The 25,783-nt window shown below is 37.6% G+C and overlaps 2 protein-coding genes across 3 annotated transcripts in view; one reads left to right on the plus strand and one right to left on the minus strand.

Annotated features, from left to right (window-relative positions):
- Positions 1 to 25,783, plus strand: part of NF1 (neurofibromin 1) — a 301,105-nt gene that overhangs the window by 195,634 nt on the left and 79,688 nt on the right. The window lies entirely within an intron of this gene.
- OMG (oligodendrocyte myelin glycoprotein) lies at positions 21,889 to 24,655 on the minus strand. The gene is made up of 2 exons (XM_011993096.1): positions 24,389 to 24,655; positions 21,889 to 23,578 (listed from the first exon to the last, which is right to left on the minus strand). The coding sequence occupies exon 2, from the start codon at positions 23,570 to 23,572 to the stop codon at positions 22,250 to 22,252; it is 1,323 nt and encodes a 440-aa protein (XP_011848486.1). The 5' UTR covers positions 23,573 to 23,578; positions 24,389 to 24,655; the 3' UTR covers positions 21,889 to 22,249.

Here is a 25,783-nt window from a genome sequence, read left to right on the forward strand (position 1 = left end):
GTTCATTCTGGGATTGCTGCTACCATTTGTCACAGTGTTCATATTCATAGTTGTGGCTGTCTTTGGGGTCACTGCTGTATTCAGACTTGTGTTGGAATTTGGAGTCATCTTGGGACTCGAGGTCATTTTGAGATCTGGACTTGTCCCAGGATTGGTGTTCATTCTGGGATTGGTGCTCGTCCCGGTATTCAGGCTTGATACGGTACTGGATACTGCCATAGAATTTGAGGTTGTTGATGTTGAAGTTGTTCCCGGAATGTTAACAAACATGAAGAGCAGGCCGATCAGTGATAGCTTGAACATCATCCTCCTCTGTTTCACAGTAATTAGATAATTTTAATTGAACACATGGATCACAAATAGGCAAGCATATATCCTTAATTGTGTTTATCAGTACATTTGTGTTATGTAAATGTTTGCTTTTTCACTGTTAGTGAACAAATAAAAAGCTTCCCTTTCTTTGTTGTCAACATCTGCTGACAGAAGACCTATTTTCTATTGAGGGCTACCAGCTGAAGGCAAAAACAATCCAAAGACTAAAAAAGAGCTTAATTGGCATTTTTCTATTTAAAAAAGGAAAAAAAAAACACTAGACATTCAATACAATAAATATGGGGGCTTGAGATCAGTATAGAGTAGGGTAGGGGCAAAGGCTGAGAGACAATTTGGGACAGTAGAGCAACAAAAGAAATAATGAAATTTTCTTATGACCTTTATTCCAACAATTTAAGGTTTTAGTTTAGGTCACAAATTAGGATATTACTTCTAAATATTTACTCCAGAGACTAAAGAGGTTAAACTGTAGGATTTCCCCAGTGCTGGGATGAGATTTTCTTCGTTAAAACAACAACAAAAAACTAGTAAGTTCATAGTTTTAAGATTTAGAAATGAGCAAAACCAACTCCTTCATTTTGTAAATGGGCTCAGACAAGGGACATAACTTGTCTGAGGGTGCATATCTAAAAATGACCCAAGCTAGAACTTAAGTCTGTGACTTAAAGCCCAAATTTTAACTGTAAAACTCTTAACATATATAGTAAAAGTTGCATTTGGCTCTAATATGTAATTGAGAACATTTCAAATTAATGTTACCTTTTGATATTTTTCTTTGAAGAGTAAGAATTCAGTCTTTCTCCAGTGTCTATGGGGAATCTGATTTCTCACTCACTACATTCTATTTAAATATAATTAGTGAGGAAGTCACGTGTTCTAAACTTGACCTGCCATTTGCTCTTTGGAAGTATCCAACTGAGTGTTTCCAGACAACTACGCATAAACAGATAGACTTTGGCAGAGATTAAAGAATTCAAATAAAGTTCTAAAATCTGCTTGCTTATTTAAAGAATCCAGTGAATAGCATTTGTTATTTCTCTTATCCATGTATACATTAATGAATTGCTTCACTGGATTGACTCTAACTAGATGAATTTACTGTTTTGCCTGCTGTGATTATTATGATTTTAAACCAAGTAAGTGTATTAAAGATGTCTGCTTTTTTCTTAGAACATAGGGTAGTTTCTACCCATGGTTATTTTGAAGTTTAAAAAATAATTCAGTAATATAACATTTCAGGTATTTAATTTTTGGTAAATAAAGTAACCTTGGAAAAGAAGTTAAACTTCATTAATACGAAACTTAAGAAAAGGACTACATATGAAAGTGATACTTTTTCATACTAAGTTTACAAACTTTTGTGTGTTTGTGTATGGTTTTTTAATGTATTAAACCACTCACCTTGAAGTGCATAAAGTAAATTTTTTAAAGGAGTTTTGTCTTTTGGTCAGCCAAGAGTTTTCCATGATAACTAGCATATAAGGAAGTTGAGTTGTATTGTGCTAATGTTTTCATCACATTGGCCAGCATACTTTAAAAATTGCAGGGCTGTGAACAATGGTGTTGACATACAAGGAAATTACAACATAAATGGCAGAAATACAAGCCGGTACATGTTCCTTGCTTGTTTTACTGTGCTATGAAGATCATTTTTCCCCTGAATGAATAAACCATGAATAGAATCATGCTTGGTAAATCTTATTTATGTGGTATATATAATAACTTCACTTAACCAGAGGTTAATATGGTCAGATCTAAGAAGTAAACAAAAAAAGTTTCTTAGCAACCAGAGTAGATATTATGAATCAGAGTACCACAGTAATTTACAGGAGTTTGTCATTGTCCTCTCTCTGCTCACTTGCTCATTCTGTGGATTTCTTTAGGGGCATATAGTTGATAATAGTAATAGTAGTGTTTCGAACTTGAGCAAACTGTGACTTTATTTTTCTAATCCTGATCTTTTGAGTACTACACTTACACAACTCTTTATTGATGCTTCAAACACCTCAGTCTCAACTTGTTTAAAATTCAAAAGGTAGCATTTTCTGCTTCCTATTTTTGTATCTACATATATTATTCTCATAATCTCTTGGTTAATTGTATCATCACCTAGCCAAATGTTTCTCCAACATTGGGTTTCTCATTATCTTCTCTTTCTTATTTCTCTTAAGCTCCCCAGGCCTCTTGATGATGATTAAGTAAAATTTAAATTCTATTTAGTACTATTTAGTACTCAAATGCTCCCAAACAAACAAAAATCAATTTGCCGTTATTCGGGTCTTCAAATACCCACCAAATATCTTTGTGCAGCCTCCTCAACTCGCCCAAAGTATAGTAATAGCCCCCTCTTATCCTAAGTTTCACTTTCCATAGTTTCAATTACCCATGGTCCACCATGGCCTGGAAATACTGAATAGAAAATTCCAGAAATAAACAATTCATAAGTTGGATGTATTATGAGAAGGTTAATAACCCAGCACTATGTCACAGTGCTGCATCAGTCAACTCACCTCATCTTACCACATAGGCATTGTGTCATATCACATCATCACAAGAAGGGCGAGTATAGTACAATAAGATATTTTGAGAGAGAGACCATGTGCACATAGCTTTTATTATAGTATATTGCTATAACTTTTATTTTATTGTTTTTAATCTCTTACTGTGCCTAATTTATAATTAAACTGTATCACAGGCATTTATGTATAGGAAAAAAAACAGTATATATTGGGTTCAATACTGTAGTTCTCTGGTTTCACGTATCCCTGAGGGGTCTTGGAACATATCCCCCACAGTTAAGGGGGTACTACTGTACTTTCCTCATTCAAAATTGTGTTGTTTCTTCAAGTTGCACTCATGTCAGCACCTTTTATAGGATCCTTCCCTAATTCTTCACATCAGAATCAGTCATTTTAGTATTTTATACTTATCAGAGTCTCCTTTTCACTAAAGAAACTAAATCTTCCACCATATTCTGGCTTTTTTGTGGTAAGATACCACCTCCTATTCCTTCTATTCCCTCTACCTTCTGAAATATCGAGTGCTTATAAAGAATAGGATACAGGGCCAGGTGCAGTGGCTCATGCCTGTAATTCCAGCACTTTGGGAGGCCAAGGTGGGCAGATCATGAGGTCAGGAGATCGAGACCATCCTGGCTAACACAGTGAAACCCCTTTTCTACTAAAAATACAAAAAATTAGCCGGGCGTGGTGGCACGCGCCTGTAGTCCCAGCTACTCGGGAGGCTGAGTCAGGAGAATTGGTTGAACCCGGGAGGCGGAGGTTGCAGTGAGCTGAGATCACACCACTGCACTCCAGCCTGGGGCACAGAGCAAGACTCCATCTCAAAAAAAGAAAAAAAAAAAAGGACACAGTAAGTATTGGAATTCATTGAAATACCTCCTGTTTCACCATGTCGGAGGGCTGGTATAATTAATGTCTAAAGTAAAAGTTATTTGGTTATTTGCAGTTTTCCCTTCACATTAGCATAAATTTGGAAGACATAGGCCTGAGTTTAACTTTCATCTCTACTTTCCTGGCTGCTGTTTTGAGAGGATTTCTTCATTTGTACAATGTGGATCATAATGCACATAATCCCTTGTCTGTAATCTGAAATCCAAAAATCCTCCAAAAACCTTAAGTTTTATCAAAAATAAAAAAGTTTGACACCACAATTTATTTGGTGCAAATGCCTTATCTGCATTGGTGTGAGGTTTTTAGCTATCTTTATTTGTTTCACTTAGTGTGGATAGTAAATGTTTCACTGCAGAAATATTGATGAGATTGATTTTGGGGTGCTGTTCCAGTTTTTACTGGAGTGTTACATAATACATGATAAGAGTAGTACTTAGCATATTCATGTTCCTCTTCCTTCTGGGCACAGCACCATGCCACTCTTAGCATTCTGATAGGTGGTACCGTCTGACTGAGTTCTGGCCACTAAAATGTCAGTTCCAGTGATGTACAATCGACCCTTGAACAACAGTGGGGTTAGGGGCACTGTATCTCCACACAATTGAAAATCTACGTATAACTTTTGACTCCCCAAAAACTTAACTACTAACAGACTGTTGATCGGAAACTTTTTGATAACATAAACAGATTAACATGTTTTGTAAGTTAATGGTGTATATACTATATTCTTAGAGTGAAATAAGCTTGAGAAAAGAAAATGTAGCTCAGAAAATCATGAGGAAGAGAAAATATATTTACTATTCTCTGAGTGGAAGTGGATTATCATGAAGGTCTTCATCCTCATTATCTTCATGTTGAGTAGGTAGAGGAGAAAGAGGGATTGGTCTTACTGTCCCTGGGCTGGCAGAGGTGGAAGGATTAGCACGATTCAAACCCGTGTTGTTTAAGGGTCAACTGTATATCATTTTTAAGCCTGATGTCTTAACTTCTCACCAATCTTCCATTCTTGCTTTCTTCTGTCAACACCTACTAGAAACAGACGGTTCAGTGGAGGGGGTCGCCAAGACCCTAGAAGATGGTAAAACCATTAGAAGACATGATCTAAGGGAAATAAACTTTTGTTGTCCTAGCCAGTGATATTTTGGGATTATTTGTGACAGAAATTAGTTTGTGCTGACTAACATAATTACATGCTGGACATTTTGCCTTTGCCTCTTCAAATCCACTCTGTTCTTTACCCTGCTCTGTGCAGAGGGTATCTTTGGGCTCCTCTCCTCTCTGGCTTTCAGCTGGCCCATAGGGAATACAAGCAGAAGATTGGAGGGAAGAAAGAGAGTAAGGTTAGGATGTATATATTTTTGGCTCCCTTTCTGTAGGGTCCCTGTGGGCTGGCTGCATCCCTCCACGCAGTATGGTTTTTGTTGGGTGACCCTCTCCACACAACCTACTCTGCGTCTACTTTTTGCTAACTGCTTCCTGCACTCACTACTTCAGGTGTAGTATCACACTGTCTCTTAGAGTTTCCTTAAAACCTGCCTTCTCCTTTATACATAATCTCTAATATCTCAATTTGAATGTGCCACCTGTTTCCTGCTAGAACTTTAATTGCTACAAACAGTATGTACACTGTATCATCTTCCTAAAATCAACCAGGCATGGTGGGATGTGAGCTATAGTCCCAGCAACTCAGGAGGCTGATGTAGGAGGATTGCTTGAGCCCAGGAATTCAAGGCTACAGTGAGCTATGGATACCCTAACCTGGGCAACAAAGCAAGACCTTGTCTCTAAAAAGCAAAAATTAAGTTTAAAAATAGTGTCTTTCTTTATATACTTACATTGCTACTTTCAGTTGATCTGTTTTTGAAATGTTTCCAGAACTGTCTTCCCTCATGTATCGATTCTTCCAAAATTCTTAAGAAAATGGAAAAAAGTAATTTCTGAAAATCATGAGAATGATCATAAATTTCATACAGCACTTTCTTGAGAATTTCAAATTGCAGTTTTAATATTTTACTTTAGAAACAGGTCCAATTTTCCCTTCTGTAATTTTTTTCCTTGGTCTTTTTGGATATATATATATATTTTTTTTCCATGAAAAGAACACAGAGATCTTTTCTTGAGTGATATTTGCACAGACATTACCTTGGCAATTTTTTTTTTGTTTTGTTTAGAAAACCCTATTAAGTTTTATGCCATGTCTATGTTCATTGCACCTGTGCCTCATGTCTCATTTATTTATTTATTTTACAATTTTTTTTTTTTTGAGACGGAGTTTCGCTCTTGTTGCCCAGGCTGGAGTGCAGTGGCGCGATCTCGGCTCACTTCTACCTACGCCTCCGGGATTCAAGTGATTCTCCTGCCTCAGCCTCCTGAGTAGCTGGGATTACAGGCACTCACCACCACACCCTACTAATTTTCGTATTTTTAGTAGAGATGGGGTTTCACCATGTTGGCCAGGCTGGTCTCGAACTCCTGACCTCAGGTGTTCTGCCCACCTCGGCCTCCCAAAGTGCTGGGATTACAGGTGTGAGCCACCGCACCTGGCCTTCATGTCTTGTTTAAATAGGACTTCTAAAGTTTGAAATGAGGCCAGCTTCAGTAGCTCATACCTATAATCCCAGTGCTTTAGGAGGCCAAGGCAAGAGAATCACTTGAAACCAGGAGTTTGAGACCAGCCTGGGCAACAGCATGAGACCCTGTCTCTACAAAATATATTTTTAAAAAAATTAACCAGGTGTGGTGGCACACACCTGTGTAGTGTTAGCCACTTGGGAAGCTGAGGCAAGAGGATTGCCTGAGCCCAGGAGTTCACGGTTGCAGTGAACTATGTTCCCTCCACTGCAGTTCATCCAGTTAAGGGGACAGAGCGAGACCCTGTCTCAAAAAAATTGTGTTTTGAAATGAATTTATGTATGTTTGGTTATTTCTGAAAGCAGTTCAGGCCTACAGCCATACCACCCTGAATGCACCTGATCTTGTCTGAAAGCAATTCAGGTTTTCAGGATTAAAATTTTTATGCTACTAGGTTTTTAACCTATATTTAAAAGTAGAACATTTAAAACATTTTAGTAGTATATAGCACTGAAAAGTGGACTTTTAGTGTAGACAGTTGTTTTTCAAAAAACTATTTTGTAATCCTGGCTACTTGGGAGCCTGAGGTGGGAGGGTCGTTTGAGCCCAGAATCCAGTTTGGGCAACAAAGAATTCCAGTCTCTTAAAAAAAAAAAAAAAAAAAGGAAGAAACTATTTGGAAGTTTTGTGAACAATAGATATGCAAAAAGGACATTGTTATAATAGGCCTAATTGTGAGTACTTTCTAGAATGTATATAAGCATGATTCTCTTCAATAGTAAAATGTCAGCCTCTTCATTTTAGAAATCTAATATAGGAAAAAGAACACATTTCTCTTTAGTTATGAAACACAGGTTCTCAGGGTGAATGCCCATCTTTGAGCAAGTTTGTCTTCCTAATGGTATAATACTGTAAGTCTGTTATCTAATTTTGGCTTGTTGTCACTTATTTTTCACAATCAAAGAAAAATGATTTAATTTTAAAAAGATACTCTCCTTTCTGTTTTCTTCTCTTGGATGATAGTATCTGTCATGCGCATCCATGTGAAGAGACCACCAAACAGGCTTTGTGTGAGCAACATAGCTGTTTATTTCACCTGGGTGCAGGCGGGCTGAGTCCAAAAAGAGAGTCAGCGAAGGGAGATAAGGGTGGGGCCGTTTCATAGGATTTGGGTAGGTAAAGGAAAATTACAGTCAAAGTGGGGTGGTTCTCTGGCAGGCAGGAGTGGGGGTCACAAGGTGCTTAGTGGGGGAGCTTTTTGAGCCAGGATGAGCCAGGAAAAGGAATTTCACAAGATAATATCATCCCTTAAGGCAAAGACCGGCCATTTTCACTTCTTTTGTGGTGGAATGTCATCAGTTAAGGCAAGGCAGGGCATTTGCACTTCTTTTGTGATTCTTCAGTTACTTCAGGCCATCTGGGCGTATATGTGCAAGTCACAGGGGATGTGATGGCTTGGCTTGGGCTCAGAGGCCTGACAGTATCCCTATCTGTCTGAGTTTACAGAATCTTAATTTTTTACTGCTCTTACCACATATATCTGATTAGTCATTAAGTCGTGTTGATTCTGCTTCAGAAATTGTGTTTTATGCTTCACTGTCATGCTACAAACTTATTTGGTAGCTTCAGCAGTTGTCCAAGCTGGGGGTGGCAAACTTTCTCTGTAAAGGACCAAATAGTAAACATTTTAGGCTTTATAGCCCATATAAAGTTTTTTTTTTCTTTTTCTTTTCTTCTTTTTTTTTTTTAAAAAAAAAAAAAAAATGCTTTAAAAATGTAAGAACCCACACCTGTAATTACAGCACTTTGGGAATCTGAGGCAGGTGGATCATGATGTCAGGAGTTTCAGACTAGCCTGGCCAACATGGTGAAACCCTGTCTCCACTAAAGATACATTAGCTGGGCGTGGTGTCTTGTGCTGTAATCCCAGCTACTCAGGAGGCTGGGGCAGGAGAATCGCTTGAACCTGCGAGGCAGAGGTTGCAGTGAACTGAGATCGTGCCACTGCATTCCGTCCTGAGTGACAGAGTGAGACTCTGTCTCAAAAAAAAAAAAAAAAAAAAAAAGTAAGAACCATACTTAGCCTGGAGGCCATATAAAAACAGATCACAAGCAGGCTGTGGGCAGGATATTGCAAGTGGGCCATACTTTGCAGACCTCTGGTCTAGGCTATTACAACAATTTCCTAATTGGAGTATTTGTCACTGGTATTTTACCCCATCACCTTCATCTTACACATTACTGCCAGAATCATCTCTCTGAATTGTGACCATCTCACTTCCAGGTGAAATCTTTATGTGCTCCTTTTAGCTAAGTTTTCATGCTTAAGACATTCATGTACCACTTTGGGGATTTTTTTTTTTTTTTTTTTTTTTGCCATTTCTTCATAACCATCTATATTATCTATTCAGTATTTTTATAGACTTTTTTTCTTAAAGGAAAATTTATACTGTAAATGGAAAATCAATATTGATAGCCATAACTAGAAAACCAACAAAAGTTAACAGTAAAAGGAAATACAGAACTATGAAATGCCTGTTTCATGTAGCACCCAATCATATATGTACTACATTTCAAAAAGCCCCACTGGCTTATAAAAATATTTTTTAGCATCTCATACAAGTCTCTTCATAATCTGTTATACTGCTCACCTAACTTGCACAGTTGCTGAGCCAAAGCAGATCAAAAGTCATTTTGGTAAGAGGCTAGATGCTGACCTTGTATTCTGAAAATCTGATTATTCTACTGTCGTTGTGATGTGATTCTAAGTAAGCCTGTGTGAACTTCTGGACTATTATCAGGGAAGTGTTTATGATACATTGTTGAGGGTATCATCAGGGCAGTTGATCCAAGAAGACTCTAGGAGCTGGCAAAGCCACAAAGTCTGCCCAAAAAGCTCAGAATGACAAATGAATGTTTTGTACATTATCTCTACTATAATAGTAGGAAAAAAAGTCTTAAAACCATTTGTCTCAATTGATCATTTATATGGAATAATAGAAGACTGGTTAATCATCTTAAATCATCATAGTGTTTGGTAATGTCTGTAGAAGGACGCTTTAAACTACTATGTACTTCAGCTATGCTGACCGTCTCACCATTGCCCCCTATGCCATGCCCTGACATGCTCACATGCCTCTCTGCTTTTACATACTCTTTCCATCTGATTTGAATGCCCTTCCTTTATCATGGGACATTATCTTTTCCATTTAATACCCATCTTGATAACCTGACTCTGACTCCTCTAGGCAAGTTTAAAAAAAACAAAACAAAAAAAGCTTCATTGAAATGAAATTCACCCTTTCTGAAGTACAATTGGCTGGGCACAGTGGCTGACACCTGTAATCCCTGCACTTTGGGAGGCTGAGGTAGAAGAGTCACTTGAGCCCAGGAGTTCGAGACCAGCGACACCTGCCTCTACAAAAAAATACAAAAATTAGCTGGATGTGGTGGTTCATGCCTGTAGTCCCAGCTACTCAGGAGGCTGAGGTGGGAGAATCACTTGAGCCCAGCAGGTTGAGGCGGCAGCGAGCTAAGATCAAGCCACTGTACTCTAGCCTGGAAAATGGAGAGAGACCCTGTCTCAAAAAAAAAAAAAAAAAACTTTCTTTTTAAGTATAGAATTTTGCATATTCAGAGTTGTGCACTCATTACCACTATCTAATTGTAAACATTTTCATCACCCCAAAAAGAAACCCCATAGCCATCAACAGTCACTCCCCTTTCCTCCTGCCCCACCTCAGCCCCTGGCAACCACTAATCTGCTTTCTGTCTCTATGAATTTGCACAGTTTAGATATTTCATATAAGTGGAATCATATAATATGTGCTCTTTTGTGACTGCCTTCTTTTACTTTAATGTTTTCAAGATTGATCCATGTTGTAGCATGTATCAGAACTTTATCCCTTTTTACAGCTGAATAATATTCTATTGTATCATATAATATGTAAGTTTTTGTGTGGATATATGCATTCAGTGTTTTTAGATATATATCTAGAAGTGAAATTGAACCATATGGTACCTCAGTGTTTAACTCTAGAGGAACTGCCAAATGATTTTCCAAAGTAGCTGCATTATTTTACATTGTCCCCAGCAGTGAATGAGAGTTCCAATTTCTGTACATCTTCACCCAACACTTGGTATTGTCTTTCTAGACGAATTTTGATAAATCCCTCCTTTTCTAAACCATAGAAACATAAACCATAGAAACATTAACGTTGTTAAACCACTGTTTAACAATGACCATCTTGGAGCATAAATTTTCTGTTCACACTTTGAACTTTAACTTCCAGGTCTTAGATGTCTTTATTTGGATATACAGAGAATCTACGTTTTGTATGTAATCGTTCAATGATAGTATTAAAACTAAGGCCGGACACAGGCTTACGCCTGTAATCCCAACACTTTGGGAGACCGAGGCGGGTGGATCATGAGGTCAGGAGATCGAGACCATCCTGGCTAACACGGTGAAACCACGTGTCTACTAAAAATACAAAAAGTCGGGCATGGTGGCGGGCGCCTGTAGTCCCAGCTGCGTAGGAGGCTGAGGCAGGAGAATGGCATGAACCTGAGAGGCGGAGCTTGCAGTGAGCCGAGGTTGTGCCACTGCACTCCAACCTGGGTGACAGAGTGAGACTCCGTCTCAAAAACAAAACAAAACAAAACAAACTAATTACTAGTATTTTTGTTTTTGTTTTTTTGGAACAGGGTCTCACTCTGTTGCCCAGGCTGAAGTACAGTGGTGCAATCACAGCTCACTACTGCCTCAGCCTCCCTGGGCTCAAGTGATCCTTCCAGCTCAGCCTCCTGAGTAGCTGGAACTATAGGTGTGCACCACCATGCCAGACTAATTTTTGTTTTTTGTTTTTTGTTTTTTGTTTTAGAAACACCATGCCTAGCTGATTTTTGTATTTTTTTTGTAAAGACAGGGTTTGTCATGTTGCCCAGGCTGATCTCAAACTCTTGGACTCAAATGATCCACCTTGGCCTCCCAAAGTGTTAGAATTACGGGCATGAGCACCTTACCGGGCCTAATTACCCTTTTTAATTATAGACCTACATGACTACAGTTTGAAGGAAAAAGACTTGATTTAATACTTGTGATTGGAATTGGAATTCTGAATTGAGCCAAAAGATTTCTTGAGTGGTTTTGTTTTCTCTGATAACTTGGTTTATATAAGTAAAGTGGTCCTGGGTGTTAGTGGTAAAGCAAGTCTTTGCCTTGTACAACAAAGATGATTTAGTGATTGATACATTCTGAATAATATGGTGGTTATGACTTGACACATACAAAAAATGATAGTGGTTGCAATCCATCTGTTGCTCTGTAAAAAGATTTTTGTTATTGTTTGTTTGTTTTGAGACCAAGTCTCACTCTTATCACCTAGGCTGGAATGCAGTGGCACACTCTCTGCTCACTGCAAACTCTGCCTCCTGGAAGCAAGCAATTCTCCTGCCTCAGCCTCTTGAGTAGCTGGGATTACAGGCATGCACCACCACACCTGGCTAATTTTTGTTTTGTTTTTTCTTTTTTTTTGGAGATAAAGTCTCACTATGTCACCCAGCCTGGAGTGCAATGGTGAGATCTCAGCTCACTGCAACCTCCGCCCCACCAAGGTTCAAGCGCTTCCCCTGCCTCAGTCTCCTGAGTAGCTGGGATTACAGGCATGTGCCACCATGCCCAGCTAAGTTTTTTATTTTTAGTACAGATGGGGTTTCACCATGTTGGCCAGGCTGGTCTTGAGCTCCTGACCTGAAGTGATCTGCCTGCCTTGGCCTCCCAAAATGCTGGGATTACAGGTGTGAGCCACCGTGCCTGACCTAATTTTTGTATTTTTTTATAGAGATGGGGTTGGCCAGGCTGGTCTCATGGAACTCCTGACCTCAGGTGATCCACCTGCTTTGGTATCCCAAAGTGCTAGGATTACGGGCATAAGCCACTGTGCCTTGCCAAAAGTTGTTTTCTTGAATCAACTGTGGTTCATTTATTTCAGTTTAAGTGTTTAATCCTCAAAGGAAATAATCCATTGAGATATAATTATGAAGTTTAAGTCTATAAAACAATGTGGAGGCAGGGCGTGGTGGCTCACGCCTGTAATCCCAGCACATTGGAAGGCCGAGACGGGCAGATCACTTGAGGTCAGGAGTTCGTGACCAACCTGGCCAACATGGCAAAACCCCATCTCTACTAAAAATACAAAAATTAGCTGGGCATGCTGTGCGTGCCTGTAATCCCAGCTACTCAGGAGGTTGAGGCGGGAGAACCACTTGAGCCCGGGAGGCAGAGGTTGCAGTGAGCCAAGATAACACCACTGCATTCCAGCCTGGGTGACAGCATGAGACTCCATCTTAATAAATAAATAGCCAAGTGTGGTGGCACATGGCTGTAGTCCCAGCTACTTGGGAGGCTGAGACAGGAGAATCGCTTGAACCTGGGAGACGGAGGTTGCAGTGAACCGAGATTGCACCACTGCACTCCAAACTGGGCAAGACAGAGTGAGACTCTGTCTTTAAAAAAAATAAAAAATAAAAAGTGGAAAAATTCTGAAACAAGCATGTAAGAATAAATGCATCCAAATGAACGTTGTTCATCTCAGAAGAGTCACCATTGGAGGTAATGCGCTGAGTTCAAACTGTGCCACCTTTGAGCACAACATTTTAGGGAAATAATTTTTTGGAAGTGTTGTCAGAGTCTGAAATACATTCTTGTAGAATGTGGAAAATCTTCACACTTGAAATTTTTTGATAAGCAAGACAAAATGTCACGTTTAGTGATACTGTTTTTTGTTTAAGATAAGGTTTTTCTGCTGGACATGGTGACTCACACTTGTAGTCCCAGCACTTTGGGAAGCCAAGGCAGGTGGATTGCTTGAGCCCAGGAGCTTGAGACAAACCTAGGCAACATGATGAAACTCCTTCTGTGTAAAAAATTAGTAGAGAGTGGTGACGAGAGCCTGTAGTTTCAGCTGCTTGTGAGGCTGAGGCTGGAGAATCACTTTAGCCTAGGAGGTCAAGGCTGCACTCCAGCCTGGGTGACAGTGAGACCCTGTCTTAAAAAAAAAAAAAAAGTTTTGTTATATAACTTGTAAACTAGCTCTTAGTGGTATTTGAAAGGAACGGCCCCGGAGTTGTTTTCAGTAGTGATGGTATCATTGGAGTAAAAGTATAGCGATCCAACATGGCTACTTTGAAGAAATATACAGAAAATGAGGTGTATCATGTATGACATTTATGTTTAAATTTAAAATCAGTTTATAGTCAACTCATAGTTAATATATGAATTTTTTTTTTACTAATTTCAAGTGATTCCTTGATACTTTTAATATGCTTTTTTGTTGTTTTCTGTTTTAAGACGGTGTCTTGCTCTGTTGCCCAGGGTGGAGTGCAGTGGAGCGATCTCGGCTCCCTGCGACCTCCACCTCCTGGGTTCAAGTGATTCTTCTGCCTCAGCCTCCCGAGTAGCTGGGATTACAGGTGCATGCCAACATGCCTGGCTCATTTATGTATTCTTAGTAAAGACAGGTTCTTCTCCTGTTGGCCAGGCTGGTCTCCAAGTCCTGATGTCAGGTAATCTGCCCGTCTTGGCCAGCACTTGGCCAAAGTGCTTACAGGCGTGAGCCATTGCGCCCAGCCTATTTTAATATGTTTTAAAGAGACTTTAGCTTTTACAAGGTGTCTCTAAGCTCATATTTAATGACCTGCACCTTTTTTTGTAGAATTTAAAGTCGAGGCAAGAGACTCATAATACTTTATCCAAGTATATTTTGTTAAAGCAAAAAAAAAAATGTCATGTGATCTTGTGGAAAAGCCATACCATGAGGAAATTTTAGATCCTATAAATAGGTGAAACTGTTTTTAAACAATTGTTTGCTTTCTTAGATTATTTGTCATTGGTATGAGGAAATACAGCTGAGTATTTAATGTCTAAATAATAGAACTCATAAATGGATGTGGTTGTATGCCAGTTACTCTTACACTACATAGTATCTCAAATGTGATAGTGGTCGCTGAGGCTTTGGATGGCAAATTAGGGCTTTTCCAGTGGTTATTGTGGTGTATGGCATCCTTGTCTTCCCTTACTTATGTTTTGTTTTTCTTCTTTCTCAATGAAAAGCCATTAAGTCTTAGTTTATTTTCTGTTGAGGCAAGCATTTGACATTTATGCGAATTCCATCAGCCTTCCAGAGGCGTTTAGTATGTTTCACCTGTGACTATGGGCAACAAAATAATACAAAGTGAAAAACTGCATTTCCTGGTGTGAGTATTTAATTAGATTTATTGATCTTTAGCCTTCTGGTATCTATGTGAAATATTCAGACATCTAATTTTTTACTGCTAAATAATTTTTTTCAGGGGATAAATAGCAAACCTTGTAAATTAATTATTTGAAGCATAACTGAAGATGTCGGATATATGGGAAACTATTTACTATTACTGTTTCAGTCATTTTCACTTCTAATCTTGTTAATTATCCAAGAATCTCTTGTACAAAGGATAGTAATCATTAAAATGGCTATATAGCACCCACAAAGTGCTTTAATATACGTGTTTTAATCTATTCCTTAAAACACCTCTGGAATATATGTTCTTAACCATATTTTTTATCAGAGGACACATTTAATCACTTGCCCAAGGTAAAAACACACACAAGTGATAAACTTTATGTCATGCTTTGCTATTAAACCACCAATATAGTTAGAATTATTTTGATCAGACAGGAGCAAAGCAGTTTTCCTGTTTTTAGTGAGTGTGTATGTATGTTTAACTTCTGTGCTTTGATCTCATTCGTAACTTTGTGTGTGTGTGTGTGTGTGTGACACAGGGTCTGGCTCTGTCACCCAGGCTAGAGTACAGTGGCATGATCTCAGCTCACTGTAGCATCTGCCTCCTGGGCTCAAGCCATCCTCCCACCTCAGCCTCCCAAGTAGCTGGGACTACAGGCACATGCCACCACACTTGGCTACTTTTTGTGTTTTTTTTTTTATAGAAACAGGGTTTGCTGGGCTCAGAGCTCAAGCAATCTGCCCACCTTGGCCTCCCAATGTGCTGGGATTACAGGCATGAGCCACTGCTCCTGGGCTCATCAGTAACTTTCCAGAAATTTAGATTCGGAATCTCAGGCCAGGCTTTCTAGATAAGGATAAATGGGTGTGTTGAGCATGCGTCTCACCTGGCTCTTAAATATGTTTAATGAAGTTGGGGCTATTGAACCAAACTGGCATTTCTTAAAAGTTGAACTTCTTAAAGACCTCACTTTGCACCACAGTTTTCTAAGTGTGAAATGTATTAATCTGCTTAACACATTAGTGACACCTTAAGGTGACATTTGTTTCTACTTCTCTGCTAACTTCCCTCGAAGAGTTTTCTGTACTGAATTGTTCACGGGTATCAGAATTAACCTTTCTCTAGAATTGTTCCAAAGGTAACTCCACATTGCCCAGAACTAGTTTGTTTGTTTGTTTGTTTGTTTGTTTGTTTGTTTTTTTGAGGGGGAGACAGAGTCTTGCTCTTGTCACCCAGGCTGGAGTGCAGTGGCGCGACCTTGGCTCACTGCAACGTCCGCCTCCCGGGTTCAAGTGATTCTCCTGCCTCGGTCTCCTGAGTAGCTAGGATTATAGGTGCCTGCCACCATGGCCAACTAATTTTTATATTTTTAGTAGCGATAGGGTTTCATCATGTTGACCAGGCTGGTCTCGAACTCCTGACCTCAAATGATCCACCCACCTTGGCCTCCCAAATTATTGAGGTTACAGGCATGAGCCATGGTGCCTGACCCAGAACTAGTTTCTTATATGACTAGTAGTAGCCTAGCCAAATCCTCCCTCATTCTTACCTTTTCTTTGATCTCTCTTTTCTCAGGACTTTGAAGCTGTAACTTTGAAATAAATGAAAGAAACTTAGACTCTAGAATAAGACTATCAGGTTTGACTTGGTCTGACCTAAGTAGGTCATTGTTAGTCCACTAGTCACATCTTTGATCTATGTTAATTCATTCTTTTATTTATAAACGCGGATAAAGATGGTCAAAAAAACCAAACTTCTAGGGGCAAGTGAATGTCTAAGCTGAAATCAAAAGGATGAGTAGGGTTTGAGAGGTCAAGAAGAAGAAGAGAGGACATGCAGCTTCTCTGAAAGCCTAGTGACACGAAACATGGTGATTGAGGGGCAGAGGATATTTTGTTTGTTTGAACTATAAAATGTTAGAGAGCTGGAAAATTTTAAGATGATACTCTAAAGGGAAGCAAGACCCTGATCATGCAGTAAACCATATTAAGAATTTAGATTTTATTCTGAGATACGAGAAATTATTGAAAGGGAAAGGTTGGTACACAGTTCATTTGTGTCTTCTTACTTCTCTTATTTTCTTACTCAGTCTGGATGCCCTAGACAAACATTTCAATAGTTCTTTTCTTAGATCTCTTGGCTATTTCAAGGACAAGGCAGGTAATAATATATGCTTGGTCTGCAGTATTAGCATTTTGGCATGTTTCTTTTTGTTACTTTTTAATACATGGCTCTATGTCCTGTAATTTTTTCTTATTTTTCTAATATTTGCATTTCCCACATTTCACACTTTAAAAAACTCTTCATAAATATTTTTATTGGCCACATATTCTGGTCAGTGGGTCATCGTTTACTTAATTTCCCAATAGTGGATATTTATCATTGTTTCAGTTTTTCTTGTTAGAAAGAATGCTGTGATTTACCTATAGGCGAAATTTTAAATACCTTAACTGTAGACAAAAGTTAAAATATCTTACTTTTTAAAAATTTCATTGCCAGATTGCTTTCCCAAAGAATTGTGCCAATATGTGAACATGGCCATTTCATTCTACCTTTCCCATCGTTGGTTTTTATTTTTTTTTAATTGCTTGCTATTTTAATAGTGAAAAATGATATCACATTTTTATTGCTTTCCTCAATTATGTGGTTGGCCATATTCCCATATATTAATCATAGTGTTTCATATCTTGTAAACATTCTTTTTATGTCCTTTGCCCATTTATTTATTGCGAATTTTAAGATTTTTTTCTCATCAATTTTATGAGCTCCTGATTAACAACCTCCTTTACACCATTTTATTTGAATATTTTTATCAGGCTGGTTGTTTCAGCATAATGGGGATTTTGTATAGACCAATCTGTTGATAATTTCTTTGTGATTTTTTTTAATAATTAAATAGCCTTCCACCTGAAGACTTACAAATATTTTTAAATTCTTCTGCTGGTTTTATGACTTCCTTGTTCATGTTTTCTTTCACTTTGTCAGTGTATCACATGAAGTGAGTGTTAAACTGAACTTTTTTCCAATTTCCTCATCTCATTTATTGAGTCTTTCTCTTCCCCTTTGGTTTCTGATTTTTCTTTCCACAGCAAACAATGTTTGAGAATTTACTATGTGCTAGGCAGTGTTCTAAACACTTTATCTGTATTTTCTCATTTTCTTCTCACAACAACCCTGTAAGGAAATAGAGGCACAGAAACCTAATTTGCTGAAGTGACACAGCTAGTAAGTAAAGCTTGGTCACATATTCAGTTCTTCTGTGTACCTGCGCTCTCATTGTGCTGTTGTTTCTGTATTGTGGTTATCTATTTTTATGCCACTATCATTCTGTCCTAATTATTATGGCTGATATATGTTTCTCTCTCAAGAAAAGCTAATATCGGCTGGGCATGGTGGCTCACGTCTGAAATCCCAGCACTTTGGGAGGCCGAGGCAAGCAGATCACCTGAGGTCAGGAGTTCAAGACCAGCCTGGCCAACATGGTGAAACCCGATCTCTACTAAAAATACAAAAATTAGCTGGACGTGGTGGCACACATCTGTAGTCTTAGCTACTCAGGAGGCTGAAGCAGAAGAATTGCTTGAACCCAGGAAGTGGAGGATGCAGTGAGCCAAGATCGCACCACTGCATTCTAGCCTGGGTAACAGAGCAAGACTCTGTATGAAATAAATAAATAAATAGGCTAATATAACTGTAGTGTTTACTTCTTTTTCTATTCTTGCTTATGTTTCTAAGTGGATTTAAGGTTCCAAAATGTTTCTCATTGGAATATTTTTCAGAATTGCCTTAATCTATAAACTATACTAGAAATAATTGCAACTTTATAGTATCCCACCGAAGTCCTCTGTACCTTAGTGTTCGATATGTTCCAGGTGCTGACTAAATATTTGTTGAGTGAAAGAATGAATGAATGGAGAGACCTTAGTTTGTCATCTGCATCAAGTCTTAGTTTATACTTCTCATTAATATTTTTCAGATTTTTCCCTTTTGATCCTGCATATTTCATGTTAATGTTACTTCTTGACATTGTATATTTTTTCCCATAATTTTCTAATTATTTGTTGCCAATATCTGTTATTTCAGGTTTTTTTTTGTTTTGAAATTTCCCAAATATTGTTAAAAAGATTGGCAATAGTGGGCATCCTTGTTTTGATTGTGATTTTAATAGAAATATAAGTTACTCTTCACCAACAAGATGTTGGGTGGTAGTGTGTAATACATTCTTTTATCTAGTTCTTAAAATATATTTTATAAGGAATAATTTTATGAAAGATTTTAGGTTAACTCTTGTCTGACATTTTTGGGATTAAAGGAATTTGCTGTTGTTTGATAGCATCATTATGGAAGATACTGAATAGCACATATTTGTGATCTTTTAAGTTAGCCATAGAAGACATCTTCTCATTCTGCTGTGATAAGTGAATGTCTTTCTGACTTTCTTCTGGGTCCCTATTTCACTGATCTAAACCTGGTTTCTAGCAGAGAAGAGACTAAAGCAAGCACATCCTTGCATTCCCTTGCTTTCAGTATGTAGAGCTGAAATGTTTCCATATATGGGAATTTCTCATAGCATTGGGTTTGGACATACAGATGTCATAATAATCCTCACAACAACAACATTACTGCATCTAGGAATGTAGGTGAGCCAAGACACTTTGAAGGGTTTATGTGAATTATGTTATTTAATCTTCAGAAAAAATAAAACACTGTGAGTTCTGCTAGCCCATTTTATAGATGAGGAAACTGTGACTTAGAGCAGTGAAATAACTTGTCTATGGTCATACAGCTGAGAAGTGGCAGAGGCAAATTGCCTGTAAAGTAGAGCCAAGCCTTAGGGATGGATGGGTGGAGATAGATATATGTGTATATAGGTATGTGTATATCTGTACACATATGCATACATATTTGATGTGCTTGAGAGATAGATGCTGAGGACTAATACATTTTGAAATTTTTCTGGAGCCAGTAATACAGTAGTACTTAGTGGCAAATAATGAGCCTTTTTCTGTTAATAATAAGAATACAATTTCTTTGGAAGGGAATACTATCTAATTATAGTTTCCCTCAGTGTATCTCGGGGATTGGTTAGCAGATCCCTGTGTATACCAAAATCTGCACATATTCGAATCCCAAAATCGGCCCTGAGGAATGTGCTTCCTTATGGAACCTATTTATACAGTATGTGGGTTTCACATCCCACAAATACTATACTTTCAATCTGCGTTTGGTTGAAAAAAATTATAAGTGTGCCCATGTTGTTCAAGGGTCAACTTTACTTTAAGGCTAGATAATACTTCTGTCTAAGGACCTAGAGTCTGAGTAGTTGACATATATTGTACTTGTAAATTTACCAAGTTAGACTATGCATTTTGCAGACATGTCTGTAGGGTTGACATAATCCATAGGTGCTCCTAATGCAGTAGTCCGTAATTTGACTTTCTTATTAGTTTTCTCCCTAAAAATTCTAAGACAGCATTGAATTTTTGGTATCCTCAGAGGAAAAGACAGTTACCTCTAAGAAACCTACTTTCTGGGCGGGCACGGTGGCTCATGCCTGTAATCCCAGAACTTTGGGAGGCCGAGGCAGGCGAATCACCTGAGGTCAGGAGTTTGAGACCAGCCTGGCCAACATGGTGAAGCCCCATCTCTACTGAAAATACTAAAATTAGTCGGGTGTGTTGGCAGGTGTCTGTAATCCCAGATACTTGGGAGGCTGAGGCAGGAGAATTGCTTGGACCCGGGAGGGGGAGGTTGCAGTGAGCCGAGATTGCGCCATTGCACTCCAGCCTGGGGAATAAGAGCTAGACTTCGTCTCAAAAAAAAAAAAAAAAAAAAAAAACTACTTTCTGTGGAAGTCGGTGTATATGTTTTTTTAAATAATACACAAGTATATGGTAGAGTAGGGATTATCTAAGCAATTAGTCCCTATCATGGATGGTGAAGGTACTAATCAGTGTTTGGGAGGGAGTGGAGATGGTCTCCCCATATAGAGAGGTAATGCATTTTAAAATCATTTAGGGGACTTTTTCAAATAATCCTGTTTCTTCATGGTGACATTCCCTGACACAGTGAGCCAATCAGGTTTGCTAGGGCAGAAAATGTTCAAGAGCCACTGTACTAGATAGCGTAAAAGAAGACTCTTTTGTTGAAGCTTGATGGTAATTTTTCCATAATCCTGGTCTTTAAAAAGCAAAAAAAAAAAAAAAAAACCACGTTAAAATGTTGTTACTTTTCTCTCTCTCAGTAGAAATGTTCCTAAACCAGCAAAGGAGGCTATCTGAATTTTTAAAAGTTTTTATGAAGGAACATAAAAATTCCTTTCTATAGTTTTTTCCCACCTCTAGAAATGCTTGAAATGAGATTCTGCCTTACGTCTCACAAATTAAATACCACATTTGTGTCTCATCCATCTCAGTTTTCCTATCTTGCATTTTAATCTATCCTGTTTCAGGACTTCTTTTGCTGCCTTGTGGCTGTTTCTTATGTTTGTTACTAATTCATAAGGTGGCTAACTTTCATATTTGTAGAAAATTTCTCAGTGATTATCTTTTAGTTGGAGTTCCAGTGTGGTTTGATTTGGAGTGTCAAGATCTGTCCCATGCCTAGCCTTAGTCCTCAGTCTGTTTTATTGGGTTCAACACCTGGTTGTAGTACCAAATGCCCTTTTCCCTTTCTCTCTCTCCTTCCTCTCTTCCTCCCTCAGTACTGCCCAAGTTGGTCAGACTCAATGATTTTATTCTTAAGCTAATCTTATGTTTAATGTAGGTAAGTCACATTCTGATTTCTGATTTGCAAAATACAAATTTTCTTCTCCTTCATGTAGTAGGATTTTGATTTTATAAATATTTAAATTTTCCATTAATGATGTGTTAAATCTGCACTAAAACTGCTTCTTTATGTGTTTTTAAATTTTTTCATTGTGGTTTTAACACTTTTTTTTACATGCAAAAAACAAAACCATTAAACTTTTCTTATTAAAATGCAAAGCCTAGTGTCTTCTAGCTTTTTGAAGAGCTTTTGTCCATTATATAATCTGTAAAGTAGCCAAGAGTTCCTCAGAAGCAGGACATCATTTAGATTTAAAACAATTATGACTTGTCTGTAAAATAATAATGTAATATAACCATTCATGGGATGGCAGCTGCGATTTTACTTCAGTGACAAAATCCTTGGATACTACCACCGTTCTATTTTCCTTAAAGATTTTACCAAGGTACCCTAGAACAAAAATGGTGAGGTCATTTTTATTCTGATAAAGTTGATATGACTAGAAAGCCAAATGACACAGTTATGAGCATAGACCTTTTATTTTCCAGATGTTTGACAGTGTAAACATACATAAAATACATATTAAAGTTTAGATGCTTTATATTTTGTGCAATAAATTGAAGCCTTAAAAAGAAAACATTTTTTTATAAAAGAAACTCATTAGTTTACTTAATTAAGACAGTAAAATAGCAGCAAGTACCAAGGCATTGTGCATTTCTTTTATTTAAGACAAGTTACTTCATTTACATCAGAGTCAGAAATGTTAAGACTGGCTTTCTTGAATACTTAATATAGCTTGAATCACTGGTTAGATATGGACATATTTTCCCAACTGTACATCAGGGAGGAGTGCTTTCATTAGTTTCAGAAAATGCAGACCCTCAGACAGCCAGCATGACCACAACATTGAGCATTAAGAGAAATGAAGCATTTACTTTCCAAGCATTTGCCACAGAAGGTAATTGAGTCTTTACGTTTGTGGTTGTCTCTTCCCTCCGTAAGTTAAGGGTTGTGCTTTGTTGAGGCATTTCAGAGAAATTATTTGGCATGCCACTAGTGATACTTAGGGTCATGGGTGTTGGGGATGATTTTGTTGAGCTAGTGAGGCTTGTGTTTGTAACCATTCCATCTTGGAGATGAATAGTTAGAGTTGCAGCTGCTGCTTCATGTGAATTGATAGTCTCTGTGGATGTATCTTCTGGATAGGGCACAAAAGCCTTATCAGTGCTAGTAAAGGTGGTGTCTTTGCTTAGAGTGGCACCAAACGTTGTTTCCTTTGTTCGATATTGTTTGGGGATTTTGGTCACTTTGGGTTGAGTTACCACACTCAGAGAGTTAATGGTGTCCACTGTCTGCATCCCACTTACAGTGAATAAGCTTGAGGTAAATCCAGAAGGTGTGGGATATATGTTATGTTCCTTTAAAGATGATATTTGGGTAGAACATGGAGTCCCTATCACTTGGGCTTTTGTTTCCATCATCCACTTCAGTAAGTAAGTAATGTTTTGTTTATGGTCACATGACCACCTGTTATTGTAAAGGGTTATCTCTTGCAACTGAAAGAGCTGGTCAAAAGATTGGTCTGGAATGAATGTGAACTTATTGTTGTGCAGGTAGAGATGCGTGAGATTTGTCAGGTTTATTAATGTACCTGGAAGGATTTGTGTCAAAGAATTATTAGACAGGTCCACGATATGTAGTTTGAAAGGCATGTTGGTTGGAACTGTCCAAAGTTTGTTACTACTGAGGTTGAGAACCTCAAGACTTCTTAGTGTATTTTTAATGAGAACAACCTTTTCCAGCATATTCTTAGAAACATCCAGATATTTAAGATTCCACTGATAAGCAGTATCAGATTTGTCAAGAAGTTTAATGTTGTTGTTAGCAGCAGACATGTTCCACAGAGACCGAGGTAACTGAGCAGGCAGGCTTTCAAGCCTGTTGTTTGAAATGTCCAGGGTCCTCAGATTGGTATATTGGGTTAACTGGTTATGCAGATCAGTAAAGTGGTTATAAGACAGGTTTAAATGTATAATATTCTCTTGCAGTCCAGATGGTAATGTAGTCAAGTTTCTACCTGAACAGTCCACATGCCTGTGCCTTTCTGTGCATATACATTGCAGAGGACAAATGCATAAAATACCAGGTGTGAGAAACAGAAGGATGAACAGGCAGAGAGACATTTTCAATATCTGATATTCCATCAAAGCCTAGAAACAAACAGATACACCCTTCTTTTAATATGCAAATACAGTTTAGGCATCTGCATGGGTCACTTAGCATTAGGCAAAATTTTCAATAAACCTCGTTGTTGTTGAGTCCTTTTATAATTGTTCCAGTGATTAAACTAACAAAGCTCCCCTTCATTTATAGTCCAAATGCTTAATCCTTCAATTGGGCTATGTGGTAGAGAGAGACTCTCTCCCTACTCTCTCCTGCATTTTCTCCTTTATTTTCTCTCCCCCTCCCCCCTTTTCTAACCATATTCTTTCTTATTTATCTTTCCAGAGCCTTAATATGATAAAATAGCATTCTTTGCAAATAAAGAGTTGCAGTTGTAAGCTATTACTATTTTTGATGATATGCTTTCTTACTCAGATGAGAAAAAATGGCTGTCGTGTCTTTTTTTTTTTTAATCTCTGCAGTAATGTAATTCAATGTGTGTGTATAGGGTAGATTTTATTTAGATATTAAAGCAGTTCTTCGAAATGTTATCTTTTTGTTTTTAGGATAAATATATCTTTGTAAAAGGCACTTGAAAAATCCAGACCAACACTGTACCTATTAACCTCACATTTTATAAAGTGGTTTTTTCTGTATATTTCAGTGCCCATTTTAAAGGAAAACAATATATTTACAAAGTGAATGAATATATAAAAAATATCCCTCAACTGACACTGCAGCAAATTTCTGGTGCATGCACTTGCTATTGAATATATATTTAATCTTAACGTTGACTTTTTCTTAAAAAGGAAAAAGATTCCAAAGTCAGCCTTTTACTGATTTAAATAACATCTTACCGTAGTGTCGTCTTCAACATCAGCATCTCATTTTCTCTGGGAAACTTAAAGCTTAAAGGTCGTCTTGTTCTGGAGAGTCGGAACTGTTTCTGGCTGTGGGCTGTGCTTGCCTGCTCAGCTGCATTGTGTTGCTGTGAGCTGAAGCTCTGCAACCACCTGATCAGTACCACATAGGAGGACTGCAGAGCTGTCGCTGGTGCTGACTCAAATTTATGGTGCACACGCAACAAAAAGGACAATTTTTTAAAAAATTTACGGCATCAAGTGTACCTATATATCTGATTTGCTATAGGATGGGATACCTTATGCACATTAGAGTTGGCCCTTACTCCTTTCTATGTATTTGTCTGAGATTGGGTTCCATATTTTAACATTTGTCTCATTAAGAATCTTTTTAAATACCTCTACTCTTTATCCTTTTTACATGTTGAAAATGAATTTGACCTTCCTCATGGATAGTTTTCTATGATATTAGTCCCACTATTTTTAACTCCTGCCTTTTTATATTCCTTTCTAAAATGGTATAATTTTCATGTCACATTTTTAATATTAAAAAAATCTGTTCTCTGATTTTTATGTCTTCCTCCAACATGGTGATTATTATGTTTAATCAGCTTTTCAAATTTATCAACCACTTAAATGTGCCATCTTCCCTCTTAGGATGTATAGAATTACTGAAATATGATTATTTTTTCTTTATCTTTCTGATACAATGGATCATTTGACCAAGGCTATACACAAGCCAGGATACATTTGGAAATTAGCATCTTATACTTTAGATTATCACTTCCTATGGTAAAATAAACATGTTTTATTTTATATATTTGGGGTTAAAGTTTTTTTTCTTTATGAAACCTTGGATAGTAAGTGGATATGAGTATTGTTTTTTCCAAAGACATTTTTGGTGCTATATGAATGACCATTTATTTGATTTTATGTTTTAAGAATAACAGTATCAATTTAGGCGATTTCAGAGTATTGCACATTTCAGCTTTCTGGGAAAGTAGTTTATAGTTTTAAAATTACATGAAATAATGTAAGAGGAAAATTTTTCATCATGAATTTTATAAAATGAGGTCAAATTTATGATAAATTTTGCTCCACTCTTCAGTGGACTGCTTGCGTAAATCTGTTAAAACACAAATCTGATTTCCAGAATGGCCAGTTTACTTTAAAGCAAGCAAATAAAGTTATGGTATTTCGTTACCAAGTGGCACCATTTAAAAATGAGTAATATTTAGCATATTATATGTAAGGAAAATCCCTTTATGCCTTGTTACTAAATCATTTGTTTTTTCTCTAAATTATATTAGCATTATTTAGATTATACCACAAATAGAATTTGTTGTATTAAAATTTGAAGTTTATTTTCTTTTTTCTTTTTTTTTTTTTTTT

Source organism: Mandrillus leucophaeus, unplaced genomic scaffold, assembly GCF_000951045.1.
Source record: "Mandrillus leucophaeus isolate KB7577 unplaced genomic scaffold, Mleu.le_1.0 Scaffold425, whole genome shotgun sequence".
NCBI lineage: Eukaryota > Metazoa > Chordata > Mammalia > Primates > Cercopithecidae > Mandrillus > Mandrillus leucophaeus.

Coding starts and splice junctions, on each gene's coding strand:
- OMG (XM_011993096.1), bottom strand. CDS start 23,572: ATGGAATATCAGATATTGAAAATGTCTCTCTGCCTGTTCATCCTTCTG.